This window comes from Channa argus, chromosome 2 (assembly GCF_033026475.1).
Source record: "Channa argus isolate prfri chromosome 2, Channa argus male v1.0, whole genome shotgun sequence".
NCBI classification, from domain to species: domain Eukaryota; kingdom Metazoa; phylum Chordata; class Actinopteri; order Anabantiformes; family Channidae; genus Channa; species Channa argus.
Window position 1 is genome coordinate 27,533,563 of NC_090198.1, and position 13,783 is coordinate 27,547,345.

At 42.4% G+C, this 13,783-nt stretch overlaps 1 protein-coding gene across 1 annotated transcript in view; it reads right to left on the bottom strand.

Annotated features, from left to right (window-relative positions):
- Positions 1-13,783, bottom strand: part of ush2a (Usher syndrome 2A (autosomal recessive, mild)) — a 190,351-nt gene that overhangs the window by 99,501 nt on the left and 77,067 nt on the right. The window contains exons 37-44 of the mRNA XM_067488984.1: positions 12,170-12,358; positions 10,633-10,773; positions 9,754-9,829; positions 9,421-9,506; positions 8,328-8,487; positions 3,730-3,892; positions 3,477-3,624; positions 442-596 (exon numbers count right to left, since the gene is read on the bottom strand). Coding sequence (XP_067345085.1) covers positions 442-596; positions 3,477-3,624; positions 3,730-3,892; positions 8,328-8,487; positions 9,421-9,506; positions 9,754-9,829; positions 10,633-10,773; positions 12,170-12,358 — 1,118 coding nt within the window. The remainder of the gene's footprint in view (positions 1-441; positions 597-3,476; positions 3,625-3,729; positions 3,893-8,327; positions 8,488-9,420; positions 9,507-9,753; positions 9,830-10,632; positions 10,774-12,169; positions 12,359-13,783) is intronic.

Consider the following 13,783-nt stretch of genomic DNA (forward strand, 5'->3'; position numbering starts at 1 on the left):
TTTGTAGGCTTCATCATTAATCTGCCCATAAACTATGAGTTGTAAGTGTTTTGCCATAGCCACCATTTTGAAATGATTCACCCAGTTAAAAAAAATGGTTGGAGTTTTTATTTTTGCTACTCTAAACACTCAACGTGGGAAAGGTCCAAACAATATGTGGAATAAGTAGTGTTTGATGCCTGTTTTGTTTTCAGTGCAGGCAACTACAGTTAATGTAGAAAAAAAAAAACGGTGCAGCAGGAGTCTGAGAAGTAAGATCAGAAGCAAACAAAAAGTTTGTAGAGAAATTTCAAGGACAAGGCTGTTTTAGCATCACTACCACTGCCTGGTTACTCAGTGGTCACATCAGTGATCTTTACACAAAGATACCACAGAGGATTGTGCAGGTTACTGCATTAATACCACATTGCTTAGCACGGTAACTAGGAGGCAGTCACTGACCATTGGTCCCCTCCCACAGCCACGTGCAGTGCAGGCCTGCAGCCTGAGTATATGTCGACTCCATGGGGAGAGGCCGTCCACCACGAAGTGCCTTTGGGAGGAACTGAAGTTTAGAAGAACTCCATCCAGCCAGAGGCCATAGCTGGTTATAACACCTGTAAAAAAACAACAACAACAACAACAACAACAACAACAACCACAACATGTGATGAAGACATGAGCAAACTGTACATGTGAACCTCACACATTTTCAGTGAGAACCTATTTTGCCACTTCAGCACTTTAAGATCAAAGGGGGACTGATGCCCAGCTGTCCATTGGTGAAAGGACATACACAGACAGACAACCATTCACACTCACATTCACCAATTTGGGAATGTGGGAGGAAATTCACGCAAGCAGCGGGAGAACATACAAACTTCATGCTGCCCGATGTTATAGCCTTTTGAATCTTACAAATAAAAAACAAATGTTGCTCTATTTATTTAAAAAGAACTGTCCAAAATCCATTCCTTCTTTTCTTGGATGTCATTTTAGGAATTTGTTGTCTTTTTGGGATGATATTCACCCTGCGTTTGCTTTGGTCTGTTAAGATACCGTAACACCGTGTGCAGCGTGTGAGGAATCCGGATCACAACGCGAGTCTGGTTCGTTAGACTGCACTGCAAATGAAATCCCACTTAGAGGCGCCGGACCTGCCAATCAGTGTGTCCGAGTGTGATCTCATGATGACTACAGCGCTGAAACATCAAGTGTAACCGGAAACATTATGAGAATAAAAGGCCCTGCGAAGGACAGTGGTACCAGAGTGAATACTCACACAAACTCATCCACACACACACGCACGATAATTATATTACATTACATCTGCCTAATAAAAAAAAAATGAAACAGTACGGTGCCAAATGTGCTTTTCCTTAATAAAAATGCATACAGGGGGCTCAAAAGATCAGCGCTAAGAACTAAGAGTCTATTCTGCTTTAATCATGTGTGGGTTTTATTATTGCTCAATACAGATATACACATCTACGCATCAGGGAAATGAAGACACAAAAACCCCACGGATGCCAACTACATCTGGAAAGCTCTTAATGTGGCCAATCACATGCGTGTGAGAGTGTATGCGTATATGTGTGTGGACGCTTGCGTGCGTGCGTGTGTGTACGAATAAGCCTGTATCAGTATAGGTTGTAATAAAGACAGGTTGGGAAATGAAGCAGCGAATGCATAACAGGCTTATTTCCCCTCTTTGTCGGCGTGTTGCCCCGACCTAATCCCCGAGAGGATTATCCCCCACAAATCCCTGCGGAATTGGGCAGAAAGGGGGGAGACAGAGGGGGACGGAGAGGGAGAGAGAAAGAGAGAAAATAATACAGATTCATACTCCTCTGTAACACATCACCATTATCATTGTTGTCGTCCATTTGTGAAAAAAAAAAAATGTCAATGGAGGGAAAAAAGGGAACTTGGCTCTACTCTCTTTTCAAGCTAAAATTAAAGCTTTTTAAGCATGAGATAATCGGGTAATCATGATTAAGTGTCTCCCTTATTATAACTTTCTGTCATCAGATGAGAAAAGCTTTACGTAATTTATCCAGGCTAATGTGCACACACATCACAGGGTTTATGGTGCGAAATGCACTCATGTGGCATTAAGCGTAAAACACACACCATTCATATTACACACACACACACACACTATGGAATTACACATATTGTAACCGCTGTGGGAGTAACATTTGATAATATGTAGCAGTGCGCTGTATGTCACAGACTGTGAAATGGGGTAGGAAATCCTCAGATGGTTTTATCACTCAGGTCATTTGGTTTCATGAGATGAAGCATTTGTTAATGTTGTCCTTGATGGTAGTATCCATCACAATGAGGTTAGTATTCTATTTATTCAAAATATACAATTCCGAGTACAGTAAGTGGTCGTCTTAGTGATTTGTAAATGTACTGACGTCTGTAATTATACGTTTTCAAAAATGTGTTGGACTATAATGTGTTTAAATGATCTGTTTAAGATATTTTTGTGCCTTTATCACAGACAGTGGAGTAATCACAAGAAAGAGATGCTGCCGGGACCCCTTCCTTAACCCCACAGATACGGTGAAGCCCCGTGTTACAGCTCCTTTCATGCTGGTGTGTTTAACACAATAACTTCAAATACGATTTTGCTTGCTGCCATCTTATGTACATTTAAATAAGATGCTGTAATAATTGGAGTGTTCACGCAAACAATTACTGTACACGCTTCTTCGAGAAGAAACGCACGGCACAACGCAGTGTACTGTGTTGTATAGCTAAACTTTACAAAGTCTTCTCTGTTGACAACTTTGAATGTCTGTACTATGAAGGCAACTGTCTATTTCCAGATCCAAGTCAAAGGCCAGGTACCTAGTCCTAGTCAAAACAGAGCTTAGACCAGCTCCATGCAGTGGCTTCTTATTGTCTGTGAACGCTTTAGGTAAAGGTAAGAAGAACGGAGTGAAAAGCGAGTCCATGCGCCTCCAGCCTGCAGTTCTCCTTTCAGACAAAAGGGAGCACTTTTCATCCACTTAAAGGTGAAGCTTGGTGAAGCACTGCCCCCTCACCGATGGTCTCCGTCTCAAATTGTATGTGTGTTCTCTCATCCTGTCTCGGTCCTTTATGCCCCCGCCCCTCCGGCTTCTGTCCTTTCCTTTTTCTCTAACTGTCTTATCTCTATGTCTCGCACACACGTGATTGCATTTGTTCTCCCACTGCACAGTCACATGTACAGTAAACCTGAGGCACGTACAGGTTGTTTGTCGTTTCAGTGGCAGATCTTTAATTCAAGGTGTGAGTACATATTTCTACATATTTCATGTCTCACTAGTGTCTCATGTCTTACCTGTGTCCAAAGAGAAATCCACGCTAAAAATGATGATTACTAAACACTGGCCAACTGTGTGAGCTCACCTTAGATTTAAACATCCATACATATACATTGTACAATAAATGTGCGTGTACATATGTGCATGTTTTATTCCATGTATTTGTGCTCCTCTCACCATTCGGCTTGTCAGGGGATGTCCAGCTGACGTTAAGTTCGTGTGAGGACAAAGGGGTGACAAGAGGGGCAGGAACGTTCTCTGGGGTGCTCTCCTCAGTCCGAGCCTGGATGGAAGGGCTTAAGGTACAACCACCTCCTGTGCAGGCCTAAATCACACACACACACACACACACACACACACAAATGCATTAACATATGGACGTTTGTGACGATGTATGTAAATCAAATACATGAAGGAGCAGGGGACTCACGGCCACTGCTATGGTGTAAACAGTTCCAGGGGTTAGGTTACGAAGGGTGTGGTCTTCAAAAAGTTCTGAGCTGTTGTAGACTAACACAGGCTCTGCACCGTCACGTGACAGAAAGATGGAATAAAACTCCAAGATGCCGTTGACCAGAGAGGGCCGGGACCACCTGGAGATGGCGAGAAGAAACAACAATGGTGGAAGTAACAAAATACATTTCCAACATCAGAACAACTTTACATTTTAAAATGTTTTTTCATTAATACACATTCAGCTTGTACAAATCGTCAAAAGTAACAAAAATGGTCAAGGAGTGTGTAAAAAAAAAAAATTAAAAAAAATAAAGTTGGAGCAAAATGATGAAAATAATATCATTACAAAATTCTCTAACAATATTCTGTCTTCTCATGCCTTTGTAACCTGCTTCAACCTCTTTGGATGTCTGAGCAGCGTTTGTATACTCCAGCCTCTGTTTTAGCTCGTTCTTTGTGGCGCAATTGTCGACCGGGTCGCCAAGTTGCTTAGTTTTCTGCCATGCACAGCTTTCTTCAAACCACAACACAAGATTTGAGTTATTTTAAGTGTGGACACTGAAAATGCCATAGTGAAACCTTCACCTTATTCGTTTGAAACCATTCCTATTTAAGCCCAAATAATTCACCTTTGGTTTCATCAGACCACATATTCTTGTTCCTTTGTCATTTCTGGATTACTGTCTTTACAGTCAGTACTGGTACATGCTCTACATGTCTTGAAATATTTGTATATCCCTCTCCGGCTGTCTGAAGGCTCTCAGCAAACTACTTGAGACTCCTGGAGATCTACCAACTTGCAAATATAAAATGCGAGCCCAATTTAACACACCTGGTGCCACTGACAAACGTGCTTTACTTTTGGGATGAGATCTGGTTTGAATACAGCGAACTTATTGTAGCGTTCAAGAAACCAGTTTGAGAGGATTTTAACTTTGTGACATTAAGCTTTATCTTGTTGGAAGCAGCCATCAGAAGTGATGGACAGTTGGTACTAAGGGGCACAAAGTGTGCCAAGACAGCATCCCGCACACCATTACACCTCTAACACAAATTCTGACTCTGAGAAACTGAGATTTGTCTGACCAGGCAACATTTTTCAAATCTTCTATTGTCCAATTTCGATGAGCCTTTGACAGTTGTAGCCCTTTTCCTGGTCTTAGCTGACAGGAGTGGCACCAGTTGTGCTCTTCTGCTGCAGTGTTAGGGTTCGACATGTTGTGCGTCCACTGATGCTCTGCTGCATACCGGAGCTGTGGTGAGTGGTTATCTGAGTTACTGTGGCCATTCTGTCAGCTTGAACCAGTCGGGCCATTCTGTTCTAAACCCAGACATCAACAAGCTACGAACAAGCTCTTTTCAGAGCTCAGATATCATTGTGTGGGAAAATTCAGTGCAGAAGCAGTTTCTGAACTACTCAGACCAACTAGTACCTGGTACCAACAAAATCTGCCACATTCACAAGACACTTAAATGACCTTTCTTCCCTCTTCTGATGCCTGGTTTGAACTTCAGCAGATCGTCTTGACCATGTCTACATGCCCTGAGTGCACTGAGTCGCTGCCGTGTAACTGGTAGATATTTCTGGTGGACCTAATAAAGTGGCAATAGTAAAACAGACACACACGTGTTTAATTTATATTTATTTATATACTAATATATAACTAAAAAAGAACTTGTATTTAGTGGACATGGGCATTTTCAGATAGTAGGAGTAGTGCTTGATTTTCATTGGTGGAATTAGTTTAGTTATTGTATTTTGCAGTATTGACACTGAAAGACTACGAAAGATTAAGACAGGAGTGTTACAAAGACTCAACAAACATTTTAATAGTCCTGGTCTTTCTTTCAATTGCTGGACTAGATTGCTCTTTTAAGCATCTGCCTGTGTATGTTAGCGTGTGTGTGTGTGTGTGTGTGTGTGCATGTGTGTGTGCCTTTATCACTGTTTTTCCATCTGCAAGTAGATGGAAACACAGTGCTGAGCTAAGGTTTCTTACACACACACACACACACACACACACACACACAGTGTACTGTACACACACAGTTTCCTTTGTCAGACAGAGGTGTCTCCTTTTCTATATTTAGAACTGGAAGGTCGTCCCCAGCAGAGAGAGGGGGAGAGGACAAGAAAGAGGATTTGTAGATCGGAACAGGCCGACTGCCCATTTCAGAAGCTAAAAGACAGAGAAACATGAACCTCAGCAAACTTAGCATAGTGTGTAATGTGAACAATAAACTCCCATCAGAGATTTCTGAGTGCTTCACAAAAGCCAAATTATTATTGCACCACTGTTTCTACATATTATAATAAAAGATTATGGGAACGGCTTGTGTCTGTTGACATTGATGGAGAGAGATTAAAGCTATGATTAAATTATTTAACGTGAAAGGTTTTGGAGCCATGAGAGAATTGGGGTTAAGACTATTTAATTTCATTCCGTCTCTGTAAACTGCAGTGCCGTACAGCACTGTTCATAAGTGGGATCACATCACATACACTTTTCATTTTCAAAGTATCTGTATGTGGCTTTTTTGGAATCCACACCACATAATTAATAAATCAAGGAGCACCAAAACATATCTTCATAAATAGTCCTGCAATTCCTAGAAATCCCAGAGAGTAGCTGAGCCCTCCTGGCGTTGTAGCACGGGGAGGCCACTTTCAAATGTGATTAATTCCTTTCTTGGTTCCTCCCATTAAAAGCCATTTTTTGAATGACTGATGAGCGTGGTGTTAGCACACAATTAGCCACTGTGGCTAATCTGTCACATTTATTAGGAGATTTATATGCTTTCGATTGGCAGGGTGATGTATGTCCACTTTTGAAAAACTAAATCAAAAGGGGAGTTGTAATAATCTGTATCATAATTCACTTCCGTAATGGTTTTAGAAAAACCGCTGCTTTCAGAATAGTGCAACGAAATAAGTTCAGGATGTTCAATTCATAATCGTGCACCTGAGATGCAGTGGGTTCAAGTTCTGCGTCGCAGTGCATAAAGCGTCCTCCCGTCTATGGCACATTCCCGCTCTCTCGTCACAGCTGCACTGGTGCAATCAAAGAATAACTAAGACCACATTATAATAGAACTTCACAAAATAACTTCACAATTATTAGCATTTGTTTTAGTTTGGATGGTTCTAGCATCTCGTCACGTGAACCACCAGGTTCCATCATAATGCTTAGTGACTGTGTAGGAATGTGTTAGTGTCAGGTAGTGTTATGTGAGAGCAGGGAATAAATCTGCTGATATTGTTTTGTTCACATCCTGCAGCCTCACTTAACCTTTCTCACAGTCTCTCACCCCGACTCTCTTTCTCATACATGCTCTCACACTTTTTTTTTTTTTTTTAAAAACATTTCTTACATTTCCCTTCACAATTTATCATTCCCCCCCCCCCCCCCCCTTTTCTCCCTGGTCCATTTTGTAAAGGCTTCGGAGTTTTTCACAGCTGTTCTGTCCGTCTTTCTCAGCATTTCTCACAGACATAATAGAGAGGTATTGACCAAGTATGATCTCTCACCCTTTGCCTATTACCAATGTGCTAACAAGGCAATATGCAGCCTTCCCACACCCGGTGAATATCTGGCTGGAAAACAGTTTTAAGGTTCAGAGTATGATACATTTCCACGCTTGAAAGCCTGCAGCGCTCTCACGAACAATTATACCTAGTAATTTTTCATGCTTTCAACTGTCTATATGCTATGGATAAAAAAGTTGGTTCCTTTGTAAACCATTTAAAAAGACTAAATATTCTTATTGCCATGAGTCATTGCCTGAAAAACATCCAGTTTAGGATAAACTCTAATATTAAGTGAATAAGAAATTAAATTGGTGATGCATGAATCAGCCTGAGCCAACAGTGCTGACTGTACTGTGTATCACTACACATGTGCTGTATGTGTGTATGGGTGGACGCACTCTGCTAACCCAAGTAAATCAAGACCAAGATCATCATATTGTTACCACACAAACTCCCAGACACTGTGTACCTTCAGTGTGTGTGTGTGTGTGTGTGTGTGTGCTGTGCCCTCCTGCAGTGAGTCCCACAGTAAGTGACAGTCAGGACACTAATGGCTTTCACACAGATTGACTCTAGTGTACACACACACACACACGTAAACAAGGGAACATTTGCACATGAACCTGATGGAAAAAAAACTCTTCCTCTGCACGCGCCCTTCACAGGTGAAAGGTCAAGTGCAGGAAAATATTCTGCATTCGCAAACGCATCTGCAAAAGGTCACGGGTTCTCTCTCTCTCTCCTTTTGTGTATTTCGCATAGAAACAACATACACATCACAAATAATATGATACTGTATACGATAACTTGCTTTTATTTTCACCCGACTCTTTGCAGTAACACTCGTCTGTGGATAAGTGCATCGCTAAAACTAACTGTTACACTCACATGAGGGCTGCTTTAACGAACTTTGACATATTTGCATGCATTGTGTCCAGGCACTGCATGTATATTATATTGCCATATTGCCGTTTTCTATCGTACATTTGCAACTTTAATTATGAACCGATGAGATGTCTGTGAGGGCGTGTTTGTGTACTTACTCCACCAGAATAGTCCGTGAGTCTAGCAGGGTAAGATTTGGTGCTAGTAGAGGCCCAGGAGGAAGCTGGGAGGTCAGCAGTGTAGCTTGTGAACTGTTTGTGCATCCCGCAGATGTGCACGCGCTCAGAATCACGACGTGGCTGGAGTACGCGGCAAGACCTGAAACAGAAACACACGCGCCGAGGCAGCGACAGACAGGGAGTAATAGTTAATTTAATATAGTGGGAGGGGATTTAGTCCTAAATTCACCGTGCCCACTCAACTCTCTCTGCTTTTAGCTGAGTTTCATCATTGTTGGTTCTCTTTCAGTGGCTATATTTGTCACTGCCACAAAACGATTCTCCATCTGTCCCACTGCTGCAATTCCAGTCTCAGTAACACAGTCTAGTCTTGCACATAGAGCATAATTACTACGTCCGTAATCCTTCCAATCACTGTGAACATCAGACACTTGGAATTATTAACCCAGCATGGATGATACGTGCTCTCATGCATTCATTAACTTACAAAGACACACACATACAATGCAATGTGATTTGTTTCTCTGGCCGCGTGTGTGTGTGTGTGTGTAAAATCAAAGTGAGCTTTAATCTATTCTGCTCACATAAAATGCCATTTATGTTACTCTCCTGTGTATGCGAGTCCCTGCGTACTGTATGTCTGCACGTGTTCTATTGAGTGTGTGTGTGTGTGTGTGTGTGTGTGTTTCCGAGTTTCAGTTTCTGTGTCTATTTGCATCATGGTGCAGGACTTTAGTCTCCGTGGTGTAACATGTGTTTCATACCTTTTTCTAACTGTCTTTACTGAAAGCTTTCAAAGCAAATTGTGCGTATGCATGTGCGCTAATGTTTAGTGTTTCTTTGTTTCTCTGGCGCCTCATTTTCGCCTGTGTGTGTGTGTGTTTAGCGATCTTTTTCAAAGTGCTATTCCCTCGGTAAGGACTGAGATGCTCTTTTCTCTTTCAAATGCTAATCCCCCCACTCCATTTCGCTTTTCTTCCGTCTTTGCCTTCTCTTTACACCAAGGCCTCATCCCTCCACAGTCACAGCAACGCTGCAGCACGCACACAGACACACACTCACGCTTATTTACCAGTGATGTTGTGTTGTCTTTCTTTGCCCCTGTAGACCATTTGGTCGTTGTGATAGAGGAGGTACTCTGTAATTCTTCCATTGGGTCTATCATTTGAAGAACAACAAGAGGAAAATCAGGGTTCTGTTCTGATTTTATTTTTTATCACTATATTTAACAGTATTTCAGATCCGTGTCACGCTTCCAGGTGAGAGAGACAAAGCTGTCCTCAGTCTACATCGTAAATGTAGCAAATGTCAAATTGCACCTAAAAAACAATATGCAAACATCATAGAGCAGTTTTTTTTTCCCCCAGAAGGTAGACGGAAGTTAATACTGGGTGCTGTCTAATACCTGGCTGGAGGTTCCCAGGTCACACAGAGAGCTGAGGGAGAGGAGACTGCAGCTGGGTGAGAGACGGCAAGTGGAGCTGAAGATGAAAGAAAATATTTGTTATCATTGATATGGAAGCAAGTGACACGTTTTTCCAATCCTATGTCATAATTAAATTTAATGTAGGTATTGAAAAACTAACCTAATAACGATGATAAGATACAGCAAACTATCAACATTAAAATATTATTAGTATAATAAACTATGGCAACTTTAACTTCTAACACTGTGTTTGTGTGTGTTTGAAAAATTGCCTTTAAAGGACAAGAGGGTTCTAAATAACTTCTTTCTCTTCCTAACATGGATCAGGGTCTTCGGTCTGTGCTCAGTGAGAATCAATACAGTAATCTGTTTTTTTTTCTTCTTTTACTTCAGATTGATTTTTGCCGTCTCTGCACTGACCCCTGCCGTCACATTATCTCCCCAACAAGGCCAGTTAGTCCAACGCAGATTAATGCAGCCACTAACATATGAAGGGAGATCTCTTTTCCTCCTCTTAGCTTCCGTACTAGCTGCTTCTCACTCACTTGCAGTGATTCATTGTTTCAGCGTTTATGTTTCCGGGCCCTATCCAGCCATCTTACATCTTCTTCTTCTCCCTTCCCTTTGCTCCAGTTTTTTCCATTCTGACTTATCCGGCTTTCTTATCTTGCCTCTTGACGGCTTAAAATCTCTGTCACTGAAGAGATAGGATGTGTTTGGACAAAGACTGAGCTTGTTTAAAAGTGTGTCTGTGTGTGTGTCCAGCGGCAGAAACTGTCACAAATTAATGTCACTGGTACAAGGCAAAGAAAGAGAGAAGTTATGTTAATGGTGTATGGATGGGTTTTACGGCCTTACCTTCCTCCGGGGTTGTGAGGCTCGATCTCAAATCATTATCATCACCACCGTCGCTATGAAGACTCTCAGTGCAGCCAATAGGACTACAGGCACTAACCGTGACCACGTATCGCGTGGACGGCGTGAGGCCTGACAACACACCTACAGAGGAGGAAAGAATGGGCAGACAACACCTTTGGAGACGGCCACTTGATTCTGCTAACACACTTGTCAAGCTTCAGTTGCACATTAGTATGGACGTTTATAACACGCGTTCAAGGCATTTGACTGCTAATACAATACATCCTTCAAAATATTTGACCTGTCCCTTTTACTACGCTACTTTATGCCAACCTTGTCTTATTGGGTAAATGCCTTTTACTGTCTCCTCTGAGTGAGTGTCCAGACCCGATATTACTGCATCAACGGAGCAATTTAAATGCTTTACTTGTTTCTGTGTTACCACTGTTGCTAAGCAAATTTACTGCGTTTGGCAAAGTCCGATCTCATTGTGAAGCTTCAGTCGTCTCTTTCTGATGTTTTTTTGTCCCAGCCGTCTCGGCACTCTCCAGTCCTTTCCGTGTTTGCTAAATAACTCTTTGGCGTCCCCCCCCCCCACACTTCCAAATCTCCTCAGCCTCTGTGTCCAGTCGCTCTGTACTTGTCTTTTATTTCTCCCTCTCCATTTCTGCCTTTAGTTCTCTCTCTCTCTCTGTCTTTTAATTCAATTAGAGGCCAGGGCCCCACTCCGCTGCCATTACACCCTCATTTGCTTTCTGTGTTTTTTAGCCATTGGTGTAATTCTGCAGTCAGGTGTCGAGGCCATCATAAATTAACAAGGAGCCTTATCACGGTGGACTTAATGTCTGGCAAAGAGAGAGGGAGGGAACGGGGGAGCGGCATGAGAGACCCAGAGAAAGACAGAGACAGAGAGCTCATCTTCATATTTGCCTGGAGACATGGCAGAGTGGATGAGAGGAGGGACGAATAGCAGCAGCGGACGCAGACATCATCATCATCATAAAAGATGAAGTGAGGAAAGATCGAAAAGTGAGCAACAGAGAGAAAGAGAAGGAGCAATGCCAGGATATGACATCATTGGGGTAGTCCTGAGTGTCTTGTTCCAAATGGAGACACAGTCTCCTAATGCTGGGGACTTGCCAAGTAGACATTAAAAAGGGTAGCGTGGGACAGTGTGTGTGTCTGTGTGTGTGTGTGTTGGCATCAGAGGCGGGAAGTAATAGAAATAGGCAGCGTGAATGTAAAGTCACGACGGGTCCAAACGAGCTCACAGGTCTCACAAGACGGCGGCAGGAAACCAGCTCCAACAAGTTAAACCGGACAGCGGATACAAGTTAAATTCCATGTTTAATAAAAGGAAATCAATTCTTTCATTTGAGGATAATTGTTTTGTTTGTTGCTAAAGTTTTGCCCGACTCAGCATCTCTCCTACACACCAATGTTGCCCTAAGCGGAGCTGCACGCCTCAAACATCTGGAGCCAATGTATAGAATGAATGTATTTAGACTAAACTGTAAAAGCTTTGTGTGCGCTTTACCCGTGAAACTTCCATTAGCCAGGTACGAGGCTTTGACAGGGACTTCCTTTGGATGGTCTCTGTTGTAGGCCTTCAACTCGTATCTGTCAATCAGCCCTCTGAAGTCGCCGGCGGGCGGCGTCCAGCTCACCTTGACACTGTAGCCATTCAAGCTCCGCACATTGGTAGGAGGCGGTAAAGATGTCGGCACTAGAGAGAAGAGCACAATGAGTCCAGATGAGAGTAATTCAACTGTTTAAACATAGTAAAGCAAAGGAGAAAATCAAACGATTAAAAACAACAACAACAACAACAACAACAACAAAAAGCCAAGGGAAGAAATCTAAACAGCAGAAATTGGGTCAGGAAAAATAAATCCATAAAACAAATAAAGTGCAACTAAAACATGTTGGGAACACATGAGGCTAAAGGAAAAGCCTCCCTCCCATCGCTCTGTGTTGTAATAGGCCCAGTAAATCATAGCTCACCATTAGCATAAATAGTATTTATGAGAGTAGTAACTTTTTCAGCGCTGATTTAATACAGCCAGCCATTCATTCTGGGCTATATTTCACAGCAATCAGCCTCCCTCCTTCTCGATAGCACTCCCCTGCTTTCTTTCTCTCCGACACCCTCAGTAGTTCAGGATGGTCCATCTGCTTTTATCTCTGTCTCCCTGCCCCACAACCAACTTCATTTTACGTCTCCCTTCATCCTTCTTCCTTCCTCTACTGTACACCTGTGCCCCTCCTCTGTAATTTAAGCTGGATTTAGCCCCAAAGGATTTTGAATGTCATTGCAAAAAAAAAAAACACACAAAAAAAAGACAACGAAATTAGACATTAGCAGATCAGACCATCAATTATAAACAGCCAATCCAACTGCTAACAAGTACCTTCAAGCTTATGCTGCGTCTATCTTTCTTTGGTTTTGCATAAGAGTGTAAGCAGCAGCGTATGAAGGTAAAAAGCGCTCAGTATTAACAAGCTACCTCAATAAAATCTGCTGAGGCCTTCTTGGTTTTTGTCCGTCGTCCTCTCACATCCCCTCTCCAGTTCTTTCCTCCCATCTTTCCTCCTCTCGCCCCACCCTTCCCTTACTGCCCATCCTCATCTTTCCTCCAACTTCTTGACACCTTCCACATTTCCTGTCAGACCTTGTCCCCCATCATCTTCTTTTGCTCTCAATTCCTAATGTTCCCTGCATTTTGTCTCTTTTATTCCTCTCTCTGGCCATGGCAGCGTGTACGGAGACAGTGTATCGTTCGCTACTAACGAGCAGCTTTATATTACACAGGAGACCACGAGGGCCGTTATGGGTTAACATCCTTTTACTTGGATGCCCCTCATAGTGTCCCTTATCAATCTCTCATCCGGTCAGACATGGGTAATATGACTAGCTTGTGCTTGAGTCTTATAAACTGTATGATATAGTAGTGTTTTTACATCCAAATCCGTTCAGAACAAAGGGAACCAGACGGAAGATTTCCTCCTCGTTTAACATGCCAAAGAATAAAGTTTCAGTTAATCAGGGTAAAATCCCACATTTTGGGGTTTAGTAAATAAAGCAGGTGGTGTGTACAGTGCCTCTACAATGCAACTGTCCTCATAAGACTTTGACACAGTATAACCATCA